We start from the raw sequence: 22528 nt of genomic DNA, 5'->3' as shown, positions 1-22528 counted from the left end.
TAAAGAGCTATGTATGCATGAGTTATAGACCTGTTGACTAGGGCACTGATGAAGGCTGATACTATTGCTTACCTTTCAAGGCAGTTCATTCCACTTTTAGATAGTCCTAATTATTCGGGAGTTTTCTGGGACAAATATAAAAGTACATCTTTATACCTTCTCCTCATTCTTCCCTCTAGAGGCCAGACAGATCAAATTCAATCCCTTCTTCTACCTGACAAATCTTCATATACTTAAAGGTAGCTATTACATCCTCCCTGAATCTTTTTCTCCAGGTTCAACACCCCTATTTCTTAGGACAATCTTCATATGGCAGGGACTTCTATCAAGGTACATGTCTTCATGGGGCATCATGGATTGTCTAGAGATGGAGTGTCTGATCTTACTAACCAATTTTTATTCTTCAATGATTCATCTCCCTTTGTGAGTTCTGGATTCTGACTGTGCCTCTTTAGTATTTTCAAAATGAAATTTCTAGGTGAAAGAATGACAAATTGCTTTCAGCCCAGAAAGTGACACAAGCAGATGCAGCCTCTGGTACCTTGGAAGGACCATGTTCCACAAAGAATCGATTCATCTTTTCCTCCTCCTTCTGTACCCTCCACACTTTGCACACAGTGCACATCTATATCATGGTGTTTAGAAACACCCAGGCACAGATTCCATGAGGGATAAAAAGTCATCCTTAAAACTACACATTTAGAAGAAACCATGTCTTGACAAATCAATACAACACTAAGATTTACTGAACCCACTAGAAAAAGTGCCATGTTTTCTCCATCCAGCAACTGCTCTTGTATGCATGCATTCATTTAGTCATATCCAGAAGAGAAAAATCTTGACTCATCAAACCCCCAATTAACCAGATGTTTTGTTACACTTTGAAGGAAAAGGGAAAAGTGACCAAAAAAAAAGAATCATATAGCTTATGCTCCAAGATCAGAGGATCATATGCTTAGAGCAAGAAGCAACTTGGTGAGTCATCAGATACAATCCCTTCATTTTCTAGGTGAGGAAACTGAATCTGAACAAATTAATTAATTACTTTATTAATGAATATTTTAAGTGCATACTATGTGCAAGGCAAAATGTTTGTTGATTTGACAAATACAAAAATTGAAACAGAGTTTAATGATTTTTCCAGGGTCACGTAACTAGTAAGTGCCCAAGCCGAATTCAAATTCAGGTTGTCCTTACTCTATAGCCTATGCTCTGCTCAGTGTAACACCTACATAGATCTCTATAACTCGACTCCATTTTCCTACACATTGTAAATCTGGTAATAAAAGAGTTTAAACTTTAATTCAGCATTAGGACAGTAGTGTAGTGGAAAGAACACTGAATGAAGAATCAATAAAACCTGGATTAAAGTTCCAGCTGCCCCTTAATAACAGGCTTTGTTATGTCAAGTCAGACACTTAATGTCTGAGCATCATTCTCTTCATTTGCTAAATATGGATAATGACAGGTACATTATCCATCCCAAAGGACTATGGCAGGGATCCAATGACATAATAGATGTGAAAGCATGTTAAAGCACATGTACTACTTTAAAGTATTGTAAAGCACATGTTGACATGTAGTATGGTTATTAGCATAACAAAGAACAGGCGATTCTGTAGCAAGGTGAATTGGAAAGAGTACTGGTGTTAGAGTCAGAAGGATTTGGTTTGAATTCTGACTATTGTAACCTTGGATGAATAGAGTGCCAGGCCTACAGTCAGGATGACTCATCTTCCTGAGTCCAAAACTGACTTCAGACACTTACTAGCTGTGTGACCCTGGGCAAGTCACTTAACCCTGTTCGTCTCAATTTGTCATCTGTAAAATGAGTTGGAGAAGGAAATGGCAAACCACTCCAGAATGTTTGCCCAGAAAACCCCAGAAAGATGTCATGAAGAGTCTGATATGACTGAAATGACATAACAACAACATTGTAACCTTGAGGAAAATACTTAATTCACAAAATCCAGTTTCCTCATACCCAAATGAGGGGGTTGGACCAAATGATCTCCAAGGCCCACTCTAGTCCTATATCCTAGAATTGTCATAGAGGATTTGGAGTCACAAAGATTTTATTTCAAATCCTTCTCCAGACATTTTTCAGCTATGTGGCCATGTAATACCTCTTATCCTCAGTTTTCTCAGCAGAAAAACGGAGATAAGAGCTCAAAATAACAAATCTCACAGGACTGTTACAAAGTTCAACTGAGACAACATGTGTAAAGTCTCTAAAACCTTAAAGTGCCATAACTGCCAGTTATTACTATTATCATATGATTCAAGAACTTTATGGTCCCTTCCACCTCTATGTTCTCTAATCTTATGTGTTAACTTTAAAAGGATCAGCATAATAGATTTGCAGTCCCACCTCTAAGATTCTGCAATTCTTATTGAGACATTGTGTGGAACCATAGAAAATCATTGGATTTGGAGTCAGAGAAGCTGCATTCAAATATTGCATCCCAACTATGTGACCTTCGGTAAATCCCTTAACCTTCTTTGGCCTGTTTCCACCTCTATAGAATGAGGGGGTTAGGCTAGATGATCTGGAAAGATCATCCCTTCTCGTTCCATCAAGGTTTTAATTTTTATTGGTTTTATTTTTTAAAATTTTTATTATTTTATTAACACAAGCTATTGGGTCATAGGGATGACCTGCTTCCTTACAGGATATAAGTTCCCTGAGGTAGGAAAGTATTCTATTTTTATCACCATAACCTCAGTACCTAGTACAATGCTTTGCGTAGAACTGGTGTTTGTTACATGTTTGTGGAACTTAAACGAATTGAACTGAAACAATTGAGGAAGATCTGGGTTGGCCTTCTATTAACCAGAACTTCTCCCTAATCAAATATTGGTTGATTCAGGTTTTCCTTTGTTGCGTATGACCCACCTCTCTCCCTACAGTGAGGGACAGTCTATCTTTCATCATTTTGTTACTACCATTCAGTTTGAGAAGGAAAAAGTAAACGGACGCTGTTAATGAGAAGCAGGTGAGCCCATCCTTTACAATGCTTGCAGCAATTAAAGACAGTGCTGTGGGAGGCCATTTAAAATGGGCAAGTGAGGAAGGATGAGACAGGTGGCTGCAAAATTAATAAAGTATTTTGGGGTGGGTAAATCTTGAGAAAGACAAGTTCAGAATCATTAAAAATGTTAAATATAATGACTATCACCTGGAACGGCCCCAAAGCCCAAAGCACTGCTTAACCAGCATTTAATAAGAGGTGGCTTTACTTAAATCATGTAACCGCATAGAAGGGTATGTTTAAAATGCCAGGAATTACCAGGCCTGTGCTAAATTAGTCCAGCCAGAAAAACACACTAATAAGCCAAATGAAATTCCGGCAGTGTTATGGAGCTGAAAGTCAATTTTAGGAGTTTGAAATATAGCTTTAATAACAGAATACATAAACCATCCAGAACCAATGCAAGGAATCCCTGAAATCCTAAACCTGATTTACTTCCCTGAGCTGCACATGGCAGGATTATGGCTCAGCAGCTGGGGAAGTCACAAACCAGCTTTGCCTTCTTTTTTCCCTTCCTTTTCATCCCACAAACATTTCTCTCTCTCTCTCTCTCTCTCTCTCTCTCTCTCTCTCTCTCTCTCTCTCTCTCTCTCTCTCTCTCTCTGCCTCTCTCTCTGTCTCTCTCTCTCTCTGTCTCTCTCTCTCTCTGTCTCTCTCTCTCTCTTTCATTTGGTACGTGTATACATCTGGTACACTTTCTGAACTGCTGTCAGAGATGCATCTGTACTTCTAGCTACAGAGAGCAGAGGGGAAAGAGAAAAAATGAGACTCTAACAAAGACAACAAGTGGAAAAATGAGAGTGAGTGTGCACTGACCTACTGATCACTGGAATGTCAGTGTGGGCTAACAGGGAAGACGTTCAATAAGCGTATTTTGGATGAATGGAAGAAATTCGACAAACAGTGTGCTCAAAACCTAAGCTGATGGACTGGTCCATGTGGGCAGCCTGTTTAAATAAAATTTCCATGTGCACATTGTATGTGAATAGCTGGGCAGAGAAGGATCTTACACCAAGGAACTCCAGAGGTGGAAGAAAATTGTCTCCCAAATGAAAAACTACCATAGGCAGGGAAAACATTTAAATTCTTTACCATGGACCACTCCCCACCTGCAGCAAACAGCACAGGCTACTGTTTGTTCATGGGGCAGGGGCTGTGAGCATGGGAGAAAGGCTGAGAAAGAGCACAAGCAAAAGGAGAAAAAGATCTCAAGTTCTGAGTGTCTCTTTGTTTATTTGATGGTTCCTATAAGGTTTAAGGAGTAAAGGATCACTGGAATAATAGGTTTAAAGATTGATAAAAAAAAAATTGCATTCCATCTCATTTTAATGTAGATTGATCTAGTCTAACTCTATCTAAAGTACCAATGTCCACTATAGCACCACAGATAATTTGGAAAGCACCATATGGTATCATGTTTATCATCATGACTGTGAGTCTTGAGGACATGCAGTCTGGAGATTTTTGTTGGGAACATATTGCTGACTTCAAATGTCATATTAAAGAGAGATAAAACTTATTTTGTTTATCTGAAGAGAAGGAAGACATAGGCCTAATGGATAAAAGCTACAGAGAGACAAATTCTGGTTCAGGGATAAAGAAGGCAGTATTTCATAATGGACAGAGCACTGGCTCAGTTAGGAAGACTGGGGGTTTAAGTCCCATCTCTGACACGTGCTAACGTGGAGAAAGTCACCTGCCCTCTTTGTGCCTCAAACAATTCTCTAAGATTAGAAATTACAAAGCATGTGTCAATCTACATTGGTAGAGTGTTTCTCACCTGAATAAGATACACCAATAAAATAATGACTTGACCCCCCCCAAATAAGAGCATCCTAAAAATGAGGGCTATCTAGAAACCCAATGATCTGCCTTCTGAAATAGTGAGTGCTCCATTTCTGCAGGTCTTCAAGTAGAGGCTAAAATCTTGTTAGGCAAATTTTAAAAAGGCTTTATCTTTTTAGAGATTTTTTTTTGTATCTAACTAGGAAGAGGCAATGTGCTATAATGGAAAGAATGCTAAATTTGGAGCCACAAGGACCGGAGATGGAGGTGGTGGGGCGGTGGTGGTAATGATGTCTTCATATTTCAGCGCTAGTAATCACTGACTACGCAAACTTGGGCAAGTTACTTTCCCTCCCTTAGCATGTGTCAGACATCACTGAACTTTTTACAGATATTATTTCAGATTGGATTCTTACAACAACCCTGAGTGTTTTGCGCATAGCAGGTACTTAATAATTATTGAATTCCATTAAATATAATTGTCCCCAGTTTTATCTGGGTACAGACTTGTAACTCAGCTTCCAGAAAGGAATTAAGATTCACTTTCTATTATACAAATTATCAGGGCTTCTCCTTAGCAAACAATACTGGTCTTCAATGGAGACATTGCCTGTGTAATCCCTTGAGATGATAATAGCCCCTTAGGGTTTTAATACCACCACTCTCACAGTCCTCTCTGGGCTACATTCTTGAAAAGTTTATGTGCTCTGGGTGAAAAGAAAGCCAGATTTAGTGAAAGGCAAACAAACCCATTATTGATGGTCTCATCACTGTAACATCAGAATACTTGATACCTTTAAAAGCAGAGTCTACTGAGGTAGACTCAGCTACCCAGGCTAGCAAAAGGTAGGGAGTAGAGTCAAAGCTGCTGTGACCTAGTAGAGAGGAAATCTGGGTTCTGGACTTAGCTCTGCCATTGACTTCCTTAATGACTTTAGGCAAATCCCTTCTGCCTCCGAACTTCAGTTTTTCCATGTGTAAAAATAAGATAATGCACAAGATGATCTCTAAGGTCCTCTTCAGATCTAATATCGTTGGCTTCTAAATGGGATGTAGGAGATAAGGGAAAAAAAGGAAGAAGGAGAAAAGGACATTAAAAAATGAGAGAAAGAGGGATTATAAATATAACTGATACCTGATAGAAATGTGGCCAAAAGGTGCTGATGGCCAGCTCTGCCTTCACCCAGCCTTCTGTCACAATCCCTGACACGTTCCAGATGGGGTTACCCTGTGGTCCTCCATTAACTTTCACGTAAACATTCAGTGATCCAGGGCTGGACCGGTCTCTGCTAGATAAGTAGTAATGGAAATCGACACAGTGCGTATCATTCTCCTTCAAGGTCGGCAGAAGCAGGTGAGCTTTTTGTCCGGATGCCCGCCCAGAGCTGTTCACCATCATGAAGGAACCTGGAGACCATCAAAACGCAAAGGGGAAAAGGAGGGAAGGACAAAAAGAAGGAAGACAAGAGGTAAAGACAGGGGGGGAAAGGAGACCCATGGGAGAAAAAGACAAAGAAAATCTCTGAAAACCAGCTGTAAACAAATGTACTCATAAACTGAACTAATCATCTAGTTATGGTCTCACAAGCCATGGCACAAGTGAAACCAACAGCTTAACACATTTCAGAGCAGGAAACTCAATTCTGGGACTAGGAGCCACCACCTAGAAAGACTGCGGAGGCATTTAGGTCATCCCGTGCAGAATGAAATTTGGCATTTGGGTTCCCTCTCCCACAACATGCAACCCTCGTATTTGAGCTCAACTGTATACTTCTGGGTTAGGGCAGGCAAGTTTTCACATTAGTGTTTTATGGCCCTGAAACCACTCTAGGTTTTAGGTCATCTAGCTTAGTAATCACTGTAGTCAGCAAATAAAGGAACATGGAAAACAAGAAATACTCTGTTGAACTAATATTAAAAGGTATTTTAATGGACTGACAGGGTAACGGGCATCTCATACCTTTGCCCTAGGGTCACTGTCAGTTTGGAGGTGAGAACTGTCCTACCCTGATAGAATAGAGACTCTGATGCCCTCCAAAGATAGCTTACAAACACTAGGGCTGTTAAATTCCTTGTACCATGAGTAGCTAGATATCTAATCCAGGACTAGATAATCACTAGTATCATCTCTGTTCAGAAGGTAAAGCTGACATTAATAGGTTAGTCTGAAATGATGGTCTACAACCATAAACCGAACTTCTAAAGAGAATTGGAAAATTGGAGGGCAGATATTGACTAAAAAATATCAACCCAAAGAAAACTTTTAATACTAATATACACTGGACTTTGAGTTCCCTGAAGGCAAAGATCATATATCTTCCCAGTACCCAGTACAACATTCTGGACTTAGTAGGTATTTAATAAATGCTTGCCAAATGGAAGCAATTTTTTAAGAAGGAAGAAAAAGAAAAGAAAAATGGAAATGGAAATAAACAACACATATCTATTATTTTAATTTAATATACACATTTTTAAACAAGTTGTAAATAATTCGGAGTTTATAGCTTATGTAAAACATTTTTTTAAATCTTTTATTGGAATGTTTGTCCTGGATGATGGTTACTAACTTTAGAATTAAAAACTGCATGCCAAAAAAATTGAGAAGAGAAGCAAGATAAAATATAAATACCTATTGAATGAATATAGAACGAACATACATCATCTCCCAGCTATGCTTCTTAGGTTGCTTCTGGCTCAGTCTTAAGAGTTTGGGGTCATTTTTATTCCTGGTAAAATAGTTGTAGGCTGTCATGACTGATGGAAATGTTAAAGATCATAGGGTCCAATCCCATAAATTTGCAAACAGTAAACTATAGTCCAGAGGGCATGTTATTTGCAAATTCCTAACAAAGTTCAGAGAAGAATTTTGTCTCTTGTATCCTAAGCTGAAGTCCCTTCTCCTTCAGTCAGTCTCTCATTTGGGGGACTGGTCAAAAGCAACCTATGTTAATGAGTCACCAAAACTGTAGCAGATTTTTTTTTCAAACAAAATCCTGGAAGATTTATGAATGTGTACCTATGTACATGAAGGAAATTGGGCATAGGGTTTTTTTTCTTGTTTTTAATCAAATACAGTCTGATCAGCCTTCTTGCTTCTCACACTGCTGCCAAGTCTGCCTACAAATGTATTTCTCCACTGGCCTCTTACAATTCACAGAAGACTGAGTTTGGAAAGGCTTAAGTTCTAACTGACTGTGGCTTATATTTCCATTTAAAACAGGCTCCAGGTATATGACAGACTCCAGATGGCCCAGATAAGTACTGGAATGAGTTCTGCTCAGTGGACAGTCATAGGCTGTACATTCATTCAATTAATACTCATATTAATAGTTGACATTCATATAGCACTCTGTGATTTATAAAGTACCCTATGTGAATTTCCTCTTTTGATTCTGGCCATAATTCTTTGAGGTAAGTATTTTAGTCATAATTACCATTCTACAGATGAAAAAGTAGAAGCTTGGGAAGGTTGTGACTTAGTCAAGGTCATACAACTAGTAAAAGATTCACAAGGTGGTTTCTGGGCTCAAAATCCAGAGCTTCTCTTCCCCCTCCCTTAATACACAGTAGGGTTATATAACAACAGAAATTTATTAAGCTCCTACTATATACATGACATCGTGCTCAGGGATTAGGTTACAAAGATTTAAAAAAACTACACAGACCCTGCCTGGCCTCTGGGTACCCTCAGTAATGACATCATCTCACTTTGATACAGTCCCTTAAGGTTACCAAGTGCTTGAAAGTAGATTCCAGTCATTCTTACACATGGAGAATGTGAGAATAAAAAGTCAGGTGACTTTTTCCTAGTCAAATAACTTCTAAGTGTCAAAGATAAGCAGCTACACAGGTATTTTAAGTCCAAAGAACACTCTTCAATATATCATATTGCTTTTATTCATTAATTCTATTTGTTCAAATTCACTGAACAAACAGTAATTAACTCAAGCAAAGAGCAAAAAAAGTTAAGACTCATTTACCATCTCTTTCTTGGAAAAGTAGACATGACCAACAAGCCAGTCCCTGAACAAGCATTTTTTGAATGCTTACTATGTGAAAGGTACTTTGTTAAATGTGGAAATACAAATACAAGTGGTTGGGGGTGGAAAGATAGTTCCTGCCCCAAAAGAGTTGGCATTCTAATGAAGAAAGACTACACATAAAAGGAGACTGGAAAGCAGAGACACAGTCAGGAGAGGAATGACACATGGTTTCCCTGGGAACTCTCCTTAAATGAAACTTGGGGAGCAGCTATCCAATCCGAGGGAGAAGGGAGGAGAAGCTACTTTCAATGTTAGAATTCCAGAGCTGGAGTGATCTTTTGGATGAAGAGATTTCTTAGGCATGGTAGAGGACGTCCAGAGTGTAGCCCGGAGAGGCATGAGATTTGACTCCAATCTAACAGCATTTGTGAATTGCTGACAATGTGGAGAACACTGTAATAGCCATTGGTAGGGAGGTTCTTAGTTGTTTTGTGTCACGGACCCCTTTGACAGTTTGTTGAAATCTATGGAAACCCTCCTCAGAAGAATGTTTTTGCCTAATTCATAATTGATGGAGATGTTATATTTTATTTTAAAATGAGTGAAAATAAATATTCGTTATTTTCCCGGATAGATAGATTCATAGATTCCCCTAAAATCTATCTACAAACCCCAGGGAACATTCCAAAGTAAGGATACCTGAACTAAGAACACAAAGACAAAATGTAAAGCAGGACTGGCCTTTCAGGAACTGACTCTCTCCTGGTGATACAATAGGTCCACAGAGAAGGAAATCCAAGTCAATTTGAGGAAAGAGAGAATGCTAACAATTTAAAGGGATCAAGAAAGGTATCACATTGGAGATGGTACCTGAGTTAAGTCTTGAAGGAAGGTAAGGCTTTTAAGAGGCAGAGATAAATAAGGACAATGGAGGAGCCTGCGTCGTCACAGAAGCAGAAAATGCAATCTTAAGTCTGGGGAACAGGATATTAATTGTCTACTTTGGCTCAAAGGTAAGACACACAAAGAAAAATCATGTAACGTAAGTCCATAAGGGTAGGTTAGAACTACTTTTCTCAACACATAGAAAATATACCTCCAAAATTCTAATTTGTAATATTCCCTGACATACAGTATTTAACACCAAAACATCTATCTGGCTTTCCTATGTCGACAAGGTTTTAGTACTGTTGTTGTGGTTCAGTTCTTTCAGTCAGGTTTGACTCTGTGACCCCATGCTGGATTTTCTTGGTAGATAATGGAGTAGTTTGCCATTTTCTTATCCAATTCATTTTGCAGATGAGGAAACTGAAGTAAACAGAATTAAGAGACTTTCCCAAGGTCTGGTCTAGTGTCTGGGGATGGATTTGAACTCAAATCTTCCTGACTCCAGGCATAGGGCTCTATCCATTGTGTCACTTAACTTTCTATGGTTTTAGCATAACTTCCTAAAAATTTGTTTAATATAAATAGGATCTCGGAGATAAGACCTCAGAGATCAGCTCAAAAAAGTCCTGAGTCAGAAATGCCTTCTAACACATCCCTACCCAGTGGTTACTCACACTCTGCCTGATCATCTGGATGTAGAGGGAGATCACTGGAGGTCAGTATCTCTTTCTAATAAACAGTAGAGGGAGGAGAAATGTGGGCACTACTAAATGGATGCCATTTTGGTGGGCCACTTCTCCATATGTTGCCCCCAATCCTGCTATCAATGAGACAAGATTTAATTCATTATTTAAGGTTTATTCTAGCACAGAGGTACTTGTGCTTTTTGGGGGACTTTTGATAGAATTAAGACACAGGATGAGATAGTGATGTCCCTTTCTCAATTTCACAAATATTATAGACTATGTGTTAGATAATAAGAATACAAAAGTAATCAGAAAATAATCCTTGCCCTCAAAGAGCTTATATTCTCCTAGGTGGCACAAAGGTACTGTGTTCTCTTGAAGTTATGGAGGAACTGAAGTCTTTTCCTTGGATTAGACAGTAGGTACATCCATCAGATTGACAAAGTTAGCAAAACACAAAAATGGTAGATGTCAGATGGACTATGGGAAGGTAGAGACACTAATGAACCACTGGTTAAACCGTGAATTGGTCCAATTATTATGGAAAACAATTTAGAATTAAAATAAAAGGTCACCAAAATATATCAACCCTTTTGTATGGCAATACTGCTACTAATCCTATATATTCCAAGGAGGTCAAAGATAGAAGGACAGGTTCCATACATACAATATTCGTAGTAGAACTTTTACGATAGCAAAGAAAAGCAATAAACAGAAACATAGTCGGTGCCCAATGAATGAGGAATGAATGAATAAATTGAAGCCTGTGGATATAATGAAATACCATTGCAACATAAGAAATGACAAATACGAAGAATTCAAAGAATCACAGGAAATACAAATGACAAAGGGCAAGGTAAACAGAGCCAAAAGAACAATTTACTTGCTGACCACAATGAGGTTAAGAGGGGAAAAAAAGACACTGAAGGACTTCAGAACTCTGACTTTAGTTTGGAAATGATGAATTAGTAAGTCCCAAAGTATGTATTAGGCACCTACTATGTATGTGACAGGCATAAAGCAGGTACTTCTGCCTCTTAGCATGAAGTGATAAGACTATAGATCTGACATAAATACATATTTTCTGACACAGCCAATTGTTGCTGGTTTTGTTTTGCTTTTGTTTTCTGAATAACTCTACTTATTTGTTACAAAAAAAAAGGCTTGTGGGAAGGGAGGAGTTTAAAGAAGTGACAATGACATATAAAAGGTGCATTTTTTTTAAAGTTGTAGCATGAGGTAGAAATATCCCTTTATTAGGATGTGAGAGTTGCAAGTTCTAATCTTAGTTCTGTCACCAATTTTCCGGGTGACCTTGAGAAAAATCTCCTCTCCATATCTGGACTGCTGTTTCTCCATCTCTAAAATAAAAGAATTAACCTAGAAGACAGACCTCTAAGGTTTATCCCAGGGCTGACATTCTATAAGTCTAAAAAATAAAAAGGCACATCAATTACTCAATGAGACACTATAAGCTTATTCAAGCATGTCCTGGCCAGAATTATAAGTCAAGAAGACGAAGATAAATGTATTGGCAAGGTCCCACTTTTGTCCTGTCCCTCGGCTCTATTCACAAGCCCCTTTTCTGGCATGTGTAAATTAGAAGGGGCAGAGTGTCAGACTAAAAAGGGGCTAAAGATTCTACTTATCTACCTTCTTCTAAGACAATTGCTGATTGAAAAAAAAAAACACCACAAAGGGTGGCTGAGCCATGGTGCTTTATCCCCCTAAAAACTAACAGTACTTTTCCATGCCTTTCCTTCTCCAATATGTCCCATATACATTTTGGAAGTACATAGTTATTTACATGTTGTCTCTCCCATTAGATTGTAAACTCCTAGAAGGAAGGGACTATTTTTGTCCTTTGTACACTCAACACTTAGCATCATGCACCTGACACTTCATAGTAGCCACTTAATAATTGTTTGTTGCAATTCAGAGTCTACCCTGCAGACTGCCACCTACACCTGTTCTTCATGTCACTTTTCATCTGGAAAAAAAAGAGTTTCAAATAACATGGTTTTGAATCCAAGTTCTTCAGTTTACTATCTGTATGACTTTAGGGGAAATCATAGGGAACTAAGTGTGTACCTTAATTTCTCATTTAGAAAGTGGAGGCTTTCATAGTTAGATGGATCACAAAGCGAGAGCTAGAAGGGACTTCAGAGACTATCTAGTACAAATCCTTTGTTTTATAGATGGGGAAACTGAGATCTAGACAACTTGTCCAAAGTCATACAAATAGTAAGCATGAGGATTCCAGAGCCTATTTCTCTGTCTAACCATGGTTTAACTGGCTGGCATCTAAGGTCCCCTCTGGTCTTAAATCCTATGATCGTACTCTGCCAGAAAAGCATTTTGGATGTTTCAGTGCCTAGTAGGCACTTAAATTCTTAGTGAGACTGATTGAGCATCCTAAAGACTTTTCGGATACACCTTCCTTCAACTCTGTCATGAAAGACTGATTTACTGAATTAGGGGTAACATGCTAGATGGCAGGTCAGAAAATGTTAATAGGAATTACAGAACCATAAATCCCTATAAGAGACATCTTAGGTCCTATCAGGAACCAAAAACCGACTTTCTTATTTGAATTCTAAACCAACCTTGGTCAGTATGAATGCAAAGCCTGGAGTGGGCCAGCTACCAGCCTTATGCATAAAAGGGGGAAATTACCCTTTCACCAGAGCAACGCTCAAGGCAGTCTGGAACATAAAATGGCACTGAAAAAAATTTCTCTGCGTCTCGGTAATTAAATCCATGAATGTACTTGTATATGTGCAGGTGTCCTAGGCAAGTAGAGAGGGCAAGAGACAAACACGGAAACACTTAAGGGGAATTGACCAGATAATCAATGCTTTCTTTCTCTTGTTCTTGCTCTGGGCTCTAAAGCCATATCCTCATTGAGATTACAAATGTCCTCTGAGTCACATACAAAGCAAAGCAAACAGGACCTCTGGTACACAGGAAATCATAGGATCTTAGAACCTGAAACAAACTCCAAGAATATCTTAAATAGCTGTTGCATTTTACACAGGAAAACCCTAAAACTCAAAGAAAGGAACTTGACCAGATCACCATAGCTCACTATAGAATCCAGAAGGTATTCCAAGTCCTCCTTCTAGTCTCCCAATTCAGTTGGCTCCAGAAAGAAATGAACTATTGTTCAATTAACACTGAAAAAAGAACTGGACTAAGGTAATATGATCCCCTCTCCTTTGCCACTCTATCACTATCACTGTGGAAGCAGAATGAGCCACCAGGACTATTTCTTTGCTTCATGAGTTGATCTGGCCAAACCTTTTGAGGATCAGCTCCACTATTAACTAGATTGAAGCTCAGAAGGCAGACTCAATTTGTTCCAGACCATACTTGAATGTCTTCCAGAATATTAGAAATTTCCAGAATTTATGCTTTGCCCTACAGTTTTTGAGAAGTCAAGGTCACCTCCAAAACACAAAGAAGCACTGGATTAGGATTTTGTGGAGGTCAAATTCTGGAATATGTTATCCTCAATGATTTGTGAACCATTTAGAGAGGGAATCAGTGATCACTAAGAGCCTTCATGGATTCATCAAGAATAAGTTATGCCAACCTAATCTCATTTCCTTTTCTGACAGGGTTAGTAACTTGATAGAACAGAAGATTGACTGCTGTAGCCTTATTATAGCTAGTTTTTAGCAAAGCATTTGATGAACTCTCTCATGCCATTTTTTTGGATAAAATGGAAAGGTATGGATCAGATGATAATATATTTAAGCAGATCCAGCTCTGGTTGAATAACTAGATTACAAAGAAAAATCAGTAATGCTTTGACATTGACTTGGAGAGAGATCTCTACTAGAGGACCCTAAAGGTTCAAAAGCAAATGGGAAATAATCCCTGCCCTTGGCCCTGTGAAGTTCCAACATTTCTATTAATGATTGGGGAGAAGCATAGAGCACATTTGTCACATCTGATGATGATACAAAGCTCAGAGGGACAGCTAGCCCACTGAATGGCAGAGCGCCAATTTTGGCATTCCCAAGATTGATCTCAACAAGTCAGAAGAATGAGCCAAATCAATAAGATTATAATTATCTCTATTTAATTTCAAGTCTTTCATATAGATTTAAAAAATCAGGGTTAGAAGTTCAGGGTGTAGGAGATGTAGTTAGAGAATCAAGTAAATAAAATGTTGAGGGAGGGGCTAGCAAACTGCAGACTCAAAATGATACAGAGTGTGATATGGCAGTTCTTCCCCTCCAAAAAAAAATCAAATGTGATTTTAGCTTGAATTGAAAAGTACAGAATCTGAAATAAGAGAAGGAATAGTCCTACTCTCTTCTGATTTAGTCCACTTCTGAATTGCTATGTTCAGTTATATATGTATCATATTTTAGGAAGGATATTTACAAGATGGAACTGGCCCAAAGGAGAGTGATAATGATGATGTGAGAAATAAAGATCACGCTACTTGAAATGAATGAAAGAAACTGAAAATATTTAACCCGGAGAATAGAAGATTTAGCTATCAGGGATACAATCAATCAACAAGCTTTTATTAAACATATACTATGAACCAGTGCAGGACACACACACACACACACACACACACACACACACACACAATATTATAGCTGTCTTCAATATCTGAAAGACTGTCACATGGGAAAAAATAAGACTGGTCTCAGAAGGCAAAATTCAGAGCAGAGAGGGCAAATTGGAGAAAGGTAAATTTTAAACTTAGAGGAAAATGTCTTTACAATTAGAGCTGTTCATAAAGAAAAATAAGATGTCTTCCATCTACTCTTCATGTATCTTGTACTTATTATACCTACTGTACTTATTGTATCTCCCCTTAGAATGTAAGTTCCTTGAGGGCAGGGACTAGTTTTCCATTTTCTTTCATCTCTAACATATCACAGTGTCAGGAACTTAATAAATACTTGGTGATGCATCATGCTCTCCTAATTAAATCTTCCATTCTGTAGGCTAATTTTTAAAAATTTCATTGACTCCCCTTCATAAATATTTATTGACTGCCTTCATAGAAGGTGATGCTCTGTGAGGAAACTGGGTGAATAATGTGACAGGTGTCAGAGGAAATGCCCATTCAAGTTTTAAGTTGACTGACATGACCTTGGAAGCTCCATCTGACTGAGCTTCTGACACAGCCTACAACTCCTCCTCCCTCCCAACACACACACACACACACACACACACACACACACACACACACACCACATCTTGTGCAATTATCATCCATATTTCCTCCTATATTCTCCAATGGGTTGTATCCAGGACATTGGATATCTTCCTATTGCTCTGTTAATGCCTCAGAGAGTACCACTGGAAGCTATGTTGTCCATCTGCTATCTCCCATTAACACAGTCACAACTAATTTGGAATTAGTAAGACTTTGGACATGCTGAATTTTATCTTGGCGTAACACACTCTTTCTCTACTAAAACCACATACATTTAAGAAATGATCAAGAAGGTTAGGAGTATATTTAACCTACTTTAAATAACTGGTTGTTTGCTACTTGCCTGAAGACTTAAATACTGTTGGTACATAATTACAAATGATTAAAGCGGGGTTTCTAAAGATGTCAATTAGGTAATAATGCTGTTAATCTAGGTCCCCTATTACATAGGGTGCTCCAAAAGCCTTTGTGCAGCATTAGGCAATATTAAAGCTTATCATTAGCTTATTAAGCTATTAAGTGCTTACAGTATGCAAACCACTGTGCTTGGGGTTGGGGATAACCCTCAGGTAACTAGAAACAGACGTATGTCCAGAGTACACTAGATCCACTTAGCTGTAACTTTTAAACATAATTTAAATGAAATATATATATATATATATATAATTTCTTATAAACGGGTTGTTCCAAAGTGTAGTTTTGAGCTAATAAAGCTTAAAAGTACAAAGACAGATTTCCTTCAATCTTTACAAAGTACTTTGTAAACTTCAAAGCCATACTACTACCACCACCATCACCACCACCACCTCTGTGACTTGGAGTAACTTATCCTCTCTGGGTATCAGTTCTTCTTTTCTAAAACCAGTGACTTCAACTATGGAAGATCTCTAAGGTCCCTATGGTGTCATACCATTAACCTTAGTGTCAACAGGTCTTCATAAAGGCTTCATGAAAATATCAGAATTATAGACTGTAAGAACTAAAAGGGACTTCAGGGCACTTTCATTTTACCTTTCTTCCTGTTGGTGTTGTTCAGCTGTTTCAGTCATATCTGACCCTTTGTGACTAACATTTGAGGTTTTATTGGCCAACATATTGAAGTGGTTTCCCATTGCCTTCTTCAGCTCATTTTGGAGATGAGGAAACTGAGGCAAACAGGGTTAAGTGATTTGCCCACAATCACACAGCTAGGAAATCTGAGACCAGATTTGAACTCAGGAAGATGAGTCTTCCTGTCTTCAGGCCCAGTACTCTAACCACTGTGACCAAGTTTCCCATTTTACCTTTCTATCCCATGCAAAAAGCTTTTCTACAGCAATAATCAAGGGTCTGTTTAAATAATTCCAAAGACAGAGAACTTACTACCATATGAAGTTCACCGTTTGGCAGCTCTAATTGTAGGAAGAGCCTTACTTGTTTTAAAGTCCAGATAAACAATTGTCCCCTCCAACAATTGTCACCTTCCTTTTTTGTCACCTTTATATTTGCCAATATAAAGGGTAGGAAGTGGGGAAAGAAAAGATCAAAGGCTTTACTCTTCTACAGGGTATTCCTTTAACTATCATGAGATGGCAATCACATCTCCCCTAAATCCTCTCTTCTACAGGCTAAATAGGGACTAAAAGGCATTGCATCTGCTATTTCATTCCTATATGGAGTTCCCTGATTAAGAAACTATCTCCACCTATATAGGTCAGCACCTGCTCTGCAACTAGGTTTAGAGAGTTGTCTACAATACTTAGAGATTAAATGAACTTACTCAGGGTCACATAGCCAGTAGGCATCAAGGTTGTCCTAGAACTCAGGTTCCCTGAGTCAGCTCCCTAACCTCTGTGTCAACGCTGCCTCTGGACTAAAGGTTCCCAAATAACCATTTCTTTCTATCAATCCTTACTTGACACATCGTTACTTCCTTATCCCGGTCACTCTCCTCTGGGCGAGTGCCAATATGTAAGTGGGTTTTCCCCCCTTAAAATGTATCATTCAAAACTGAAGACAACGTTCCAGATGTGGCATGGCCCCAGATTTCGTGTAGCAATGATTCTGAAGACCATGTTAGCTTTTTTTGGCTGCCAAGTCAAAATTCATATTCTTAATTCATAGAGCTTGTAGCCCACTCTAACCCCAGGTCTTTTTTCACATTAATGGTTGTCTAGGCCTATTTCCCCCATCCAATACTTACATGCACTTGGATTTCACAAAGCTAAGAGCAGACCTTTATATTTATCCCTATTAAATCTCATCTTGTTAGATTCAGCCCATAATTCTGGCCTGTCAAAATCTTTTTCGTGTCCTGACTCTGTCATCTAACGAGTTAGCTATTCTTTCTAGTCTATGTCACCTATAAATTTGATAAGCAGCCACCTATGTCTTCATCCAAGTCACTGATAAAAATGTTGAACAGGACAGGGCCAAGGACAAAGCCCTGTGGCAAGTCACTAAAGAGAAAGTACATCAATCAGCATTCTTCTGACCCAGCCATTTGGCCAGCTGAGAATACAATGGACTGTGCTGTTATCCAGTTCAGTATTTCTCACACTACAGAACTTGTGTTCTATAAACCATAGAAAAAGGAATTCAGGAATGCCTGAAATGGTTGATGGTAGAGGCAAGTGAGTAGGAAGAGTCACTCAGGACCGTACACAAACCCCACTCTTCACCACAGTAAATGCCAGAAGTGAATCTAGTGCCTCATACTTTTCTTTCCTTGCTCCACAACGGTCACAAGAGGAAAATGTTCCTAAGCCCTCATAGCAATTCCACACACACACACACACACACACACACACACACATCTGGTCACTACCCCATCCTACCCTCAGGACTTGCCTTCCTTTGCAATTTAGTCTAATCCTCTCCTGTCTCTTTGTATACTTCTACTTGCCTCCTTCATCTAGGGATCATACAATGTCCCCAGTACTTATATTTCTCAGTCCCCCACACATACAAAGTCTGACATATCACAAAGCCCCTCATTTGTTCAAAACCTATATGCTATGCCTCCTGATGCTGTAGATCTGATACACACAAACATACACCACAACCATCTATCTTTCACAAATCTTTATCTTACAAAGGTTCTAACATGCCCTCTCCTACCTCCTTTCTCATGCGGTCATGGAAAAAAAAACTGAACTAGTAGGAGTCATGAGGTCAGCACTCACTAGTTATGCAACTGAGGGTCAGTTATTCAACTCTCAGAGCCTCAGGTTCCTCACCTGTAAAATGGGGATAGTAATACCTCTACCACCTGATTGTGGGGTAATGGTGCTGACTAAGCATAACTGACCATCTTCTCATACACTCTCTGGCTCTTGCCCCCCACCATTCCTTCTCAGATTCTATGCCTGCATGCATATGTACTATCTCTCCCCCAGATGGTGTTGAAGAAAGAATCAGAAGACAGGGTTTCAAATCCTTGCTCTGCCACTTATAGCCTTTATGACCTCAGTTTTCTCCTCTATAAAATGGGGTGCCGGGCTGCTAAGATTCCTTCTAGCTGTAAATCTATGATTCCTTCATCCTATCTGACTGTCTGACACATACCCCATTATTCCTCCCATATCTTGTATCTGACACATCCACAATATGATAATCATTTATAATATGTGTCCTCTTCATAATTTTGTCCCCATGTGTCCCCAATTCTCCTTGACCTTAGAAGTGTTCCATAGCCCTAGACCCACTCAGTGCAGCTGACAAATATTTTTGAGGTCCCTTAATATATTTCAAGCCCAAAAGTGTCCCTCAGCCAAATTAGGTTGGAAAATTCCAACTTAGCTCTTCTTGCTACCCCCATCTAGTCCACAAGTACCACAAAGGACTCAGTTAAATGCCCTGCTGAAATCTAGATTCAAGATTTCTACATTTTTTCAGTCTTTGATTTCTCTGTATCTACTTGATTCTCCTCTACTACTCTAAACATGTCCAGAGTGTCCGCACCTTTAAGAAATCTCACTAGACCCCATCATCCTTTCGGTTTGTTATTCTATAGATCGTATTTTAGTGCCATTTTAGGAGGCAGCTAGGTGGCTCAGTAGTTGGGGGGGGGGGGTTGGAGTCAGAACTACCTGAATTCAAATCCAGGGTAGGAAACTTATTAGCTGTGTGAACCTAGGCAGGTCACTCAACTTCTGTTTGCTTCAATACACTGAGGAAGTAAATAGCAAGCACTTTTGCCAAGAACACCTCATGGACAATATGGTCCACAGGGTCATGGAGAGCTGAACAGGACTGAACAACAGTGCCATTTTAAGCTATTAAAGCTAAGTATTGTACTAAGACTTTAGGGATAGCCTGTATGAAATCATCTTCCTCCTCCTTCTTCTTCTTCACCCCCCCCTCTCTCTCTTCCCCTCCCATCTTCCTCTCCCTCTCTCATAACACTTTCTAGGTGGTGCACCAGTGCAGGAGTCAGGAGGATCTGAGTTCAAATCTCACCTCAGACACTTGACACTCACTAGCTGTGTGACCTTGGACAAGTCACTTAACCCCACCTGCCTCATCCTGGGTCATCTCCAGTCATCCTGATGAATATCTGATCACTGGATTCAGATGGCTCTGGAGGAGAAGTGAGGCTGGTGACCTGCACAGCCCTCCCTCACTCAAAACAAAGTCAAGTGCAAGTCATGTCATCCTTTCTCATGGCATGGTCTTCTTTGGCAACAAAGGACGAACACACATACACAACATTTTCTAAAGGAAAAAACTTCCTCAAACCCCTTCATTTTATACAAGAGGAAACGAAGGATTAGAAAAGTGGTAAAAAATAGTTACCTAGTTATAAAAAGTTAAAGACATTTCTGATTAGCTGCACTGTGACAGATTAATACAGAGAGGCATTGTGGTTTAGTGAAAAGTATGCTAGACTAGCAGTCAAGGAGATCTGGGTTCAAACCTTGCCTCAGACACTTACTAATTATTTAACTTTAAAAAAAAAGTCCCTTAACCTCCCTCAGCCTTATTTTCTCATCTGTAAGATGGTAGAAGTAATAATAATAAGGTCCTTATCTCCCAGGGCTGCTGTGAGAATTGTGAAAGATAACTTTTATGTAAACCCACTTGGCAAATCAAGCTCTATCTGAATGTTAGCAGTGACTAACATTGCTTTCTGGAACAACTATTAAAAGGACACAGCCTTGATGGGCCTCAGTTTTCTAATTTATTAAAATGGGGATCATACTGCTTATACTACGATTCTGTGCCTTTAACCAAGCATAATAAATGTCGGGAGAAAATAGCCTTTCCCACTGATAGATGGGGAAATGCCTCCGAAGACTGTGCAAAAGGGCAGTTATTTCAAAAATAAGGACTGATTAAAAATGTCAGAAGCTGGAGGTGGTTCTGAGAAACAATGGGATCGTTGGAAAGGTTAAAGCTGCAGTGATAAAAATGTAAAGTCCATGCTGGCCCAGGAAGGGTCAGCTAGCTCAGAGATGTTCAGGTTTTTCCAGCAGTGGATCACACATTCAGAATTTAAGTGTGGGAGTCCCACATATCTCTTAATAATAGTAGAATATAGTCTATCAGCCACTCTTAATGCTTACAACTAAGCCTCATGCACATTAATGCACTGTTACGTGGGACTTTATATTAGTTCTACCATTTTGAAAAAGAATTTGGAATTACTCTAAAAAATTCACTAGATTCTCATATTTCCCAAAGTGTTCAAAGACAAAAAGAAAGATCACATAAATATCAAAATATTCACAGGACTCCTTTTTTGGCAGCAAAAAGAACACTGGAAACAAAGGAGGCACCCATACTTTTGAAGCAAGGCTGAACAAATCATGGCATATAAATGTCAAAGACTGTTACTATGCTGTGAGAAACGATAAACATGAAGAGTTCAGAGCATCATGGAAAAACTTGTATGAATTGAGAGTAACAGGGAAAAATATACACAAAAACCAAAGCAGAGTAAAAGAAAGCACTAAAAAGCAGCTGAACTCAGATTACATTCAACAACCAATCGTGTGGTTCCAGGGAACAGGTGATGAAACTCATCTCCCTCCTGTCAGTAAGACTATTGGAGGTAGAAGGGAGGGATGCTTGGCAGTACCTCAAACACCAAATGCTGCTTAAGCTGACAGACTTCCTCACTGTGTTAGTTGCTTACAGATATCTGTTTTTCCTTTGATATGATACGTAGTTCTATTGAGAAGGAGAGGAAAAAGGAGAGTTCTATGTCATATTAATAAAAAGTAATAAAAATGTTTTTAAAATAGGATAGGTTGTACTTAAAGATCAGTTTGATGAGGTACATGGGAATATCAGTATTTAACACACTGAACTATTCTTAGTGTTGTAGGTCAGCACACATTCTCAATTATGATTCCAAGCTTATATCATAGATCGTGGTTTTAAACCTTTATAAGAAGAGATTCATAAAATGAATGTACTTTCATAGAGGCAGGTAATCCCAAAAAGCATTCAGAGTTTGGTGACATAGCTATAAACTTTGAGTCAGCTGTGCTGTAAGAGCTTATTAGTTCACAAATACAATCTGTTTCTATTTCAACTTTTCATCAACCTGTAATTCAGGCAATGGTAGTAGTTTTCCCAAACAATGCAGATCCAACCAATCTTTGCATGACCTAGGTCTTTGTGAACCATAAGACCATGGGATTTAAAAGTGGAAACAACCTTAGAGATCACTTAGTCCCACTCTCCCCAGTTTTCTCGATTAAGTATCTGACACCTGGACAAGTCAAGGAATTTGTACAAGGTAACATAAGTAGTAAGTAACAGAGGTATTGGAACCCAAATACACCAATTCCAAATCCAATGCTATTTGCAATACTGAAGGACAATGATATACAAACTGTTTTGATCAAAAACATCCCTTTGGTAAAGTTTTGGGTTTTTTTCTTTCTAAATCTATCCTACTGTGTGGGCAGCTGGGTGGCACAGAGGACAGAGTGGTGGGCCTGAAGTCAGGGAAACTCATCTTCCTGAGTTAAAATC

General features: G+C 39.0%; 1 protein-coding gene across 5 annotated transcripts in view; it reads right to left on the bottom strand.

The window, feature by feature from the left end:
• The window catches only part of PTPRT (protein tyrosine phosphatase receptor type T), a 1308680-nt gene that overhangs the window by 786250 nt on the left and 499902 nt on the right, over nucleotides 1–22528 (bottom strand). For all 5 annotated transcript variants that reach the window (XM_072631465.1, XM_072631466.1, XM_072631467.1 and 2 more), the window contains one exon: nucleotides 5953–6224. In XM_072631465.1, the coding sequence (XP_072487566.1) occupies nucleotides 5953–6224 (272 nt within the window). The remainder of the gene's footprint in view (nucleotides 1–5952; nucleotides 6225–22528) is intronic.

The sequence above is a fragment of the Notamacropus eugenii genome, chromosome 1 (genome assembly GCF_028372415.1).
Source record: "Notamacropus eugenii isolate mMacEug1 chromosome 1, mMacEug1.pri_v2, whole genome shotgun sequence".
Lineage (NCBI taxonomy): Eukaryota > Metazoa > Chordata > Mammalia > Diprotodontia > Macropodidae > Notamacropus > Notamacropus eugenii.
The sequence above is the reverse complement of the archived record's forward strand: the minus strand, read 5'-3'. Positions and strand labels throughout refer to the sequence as shown.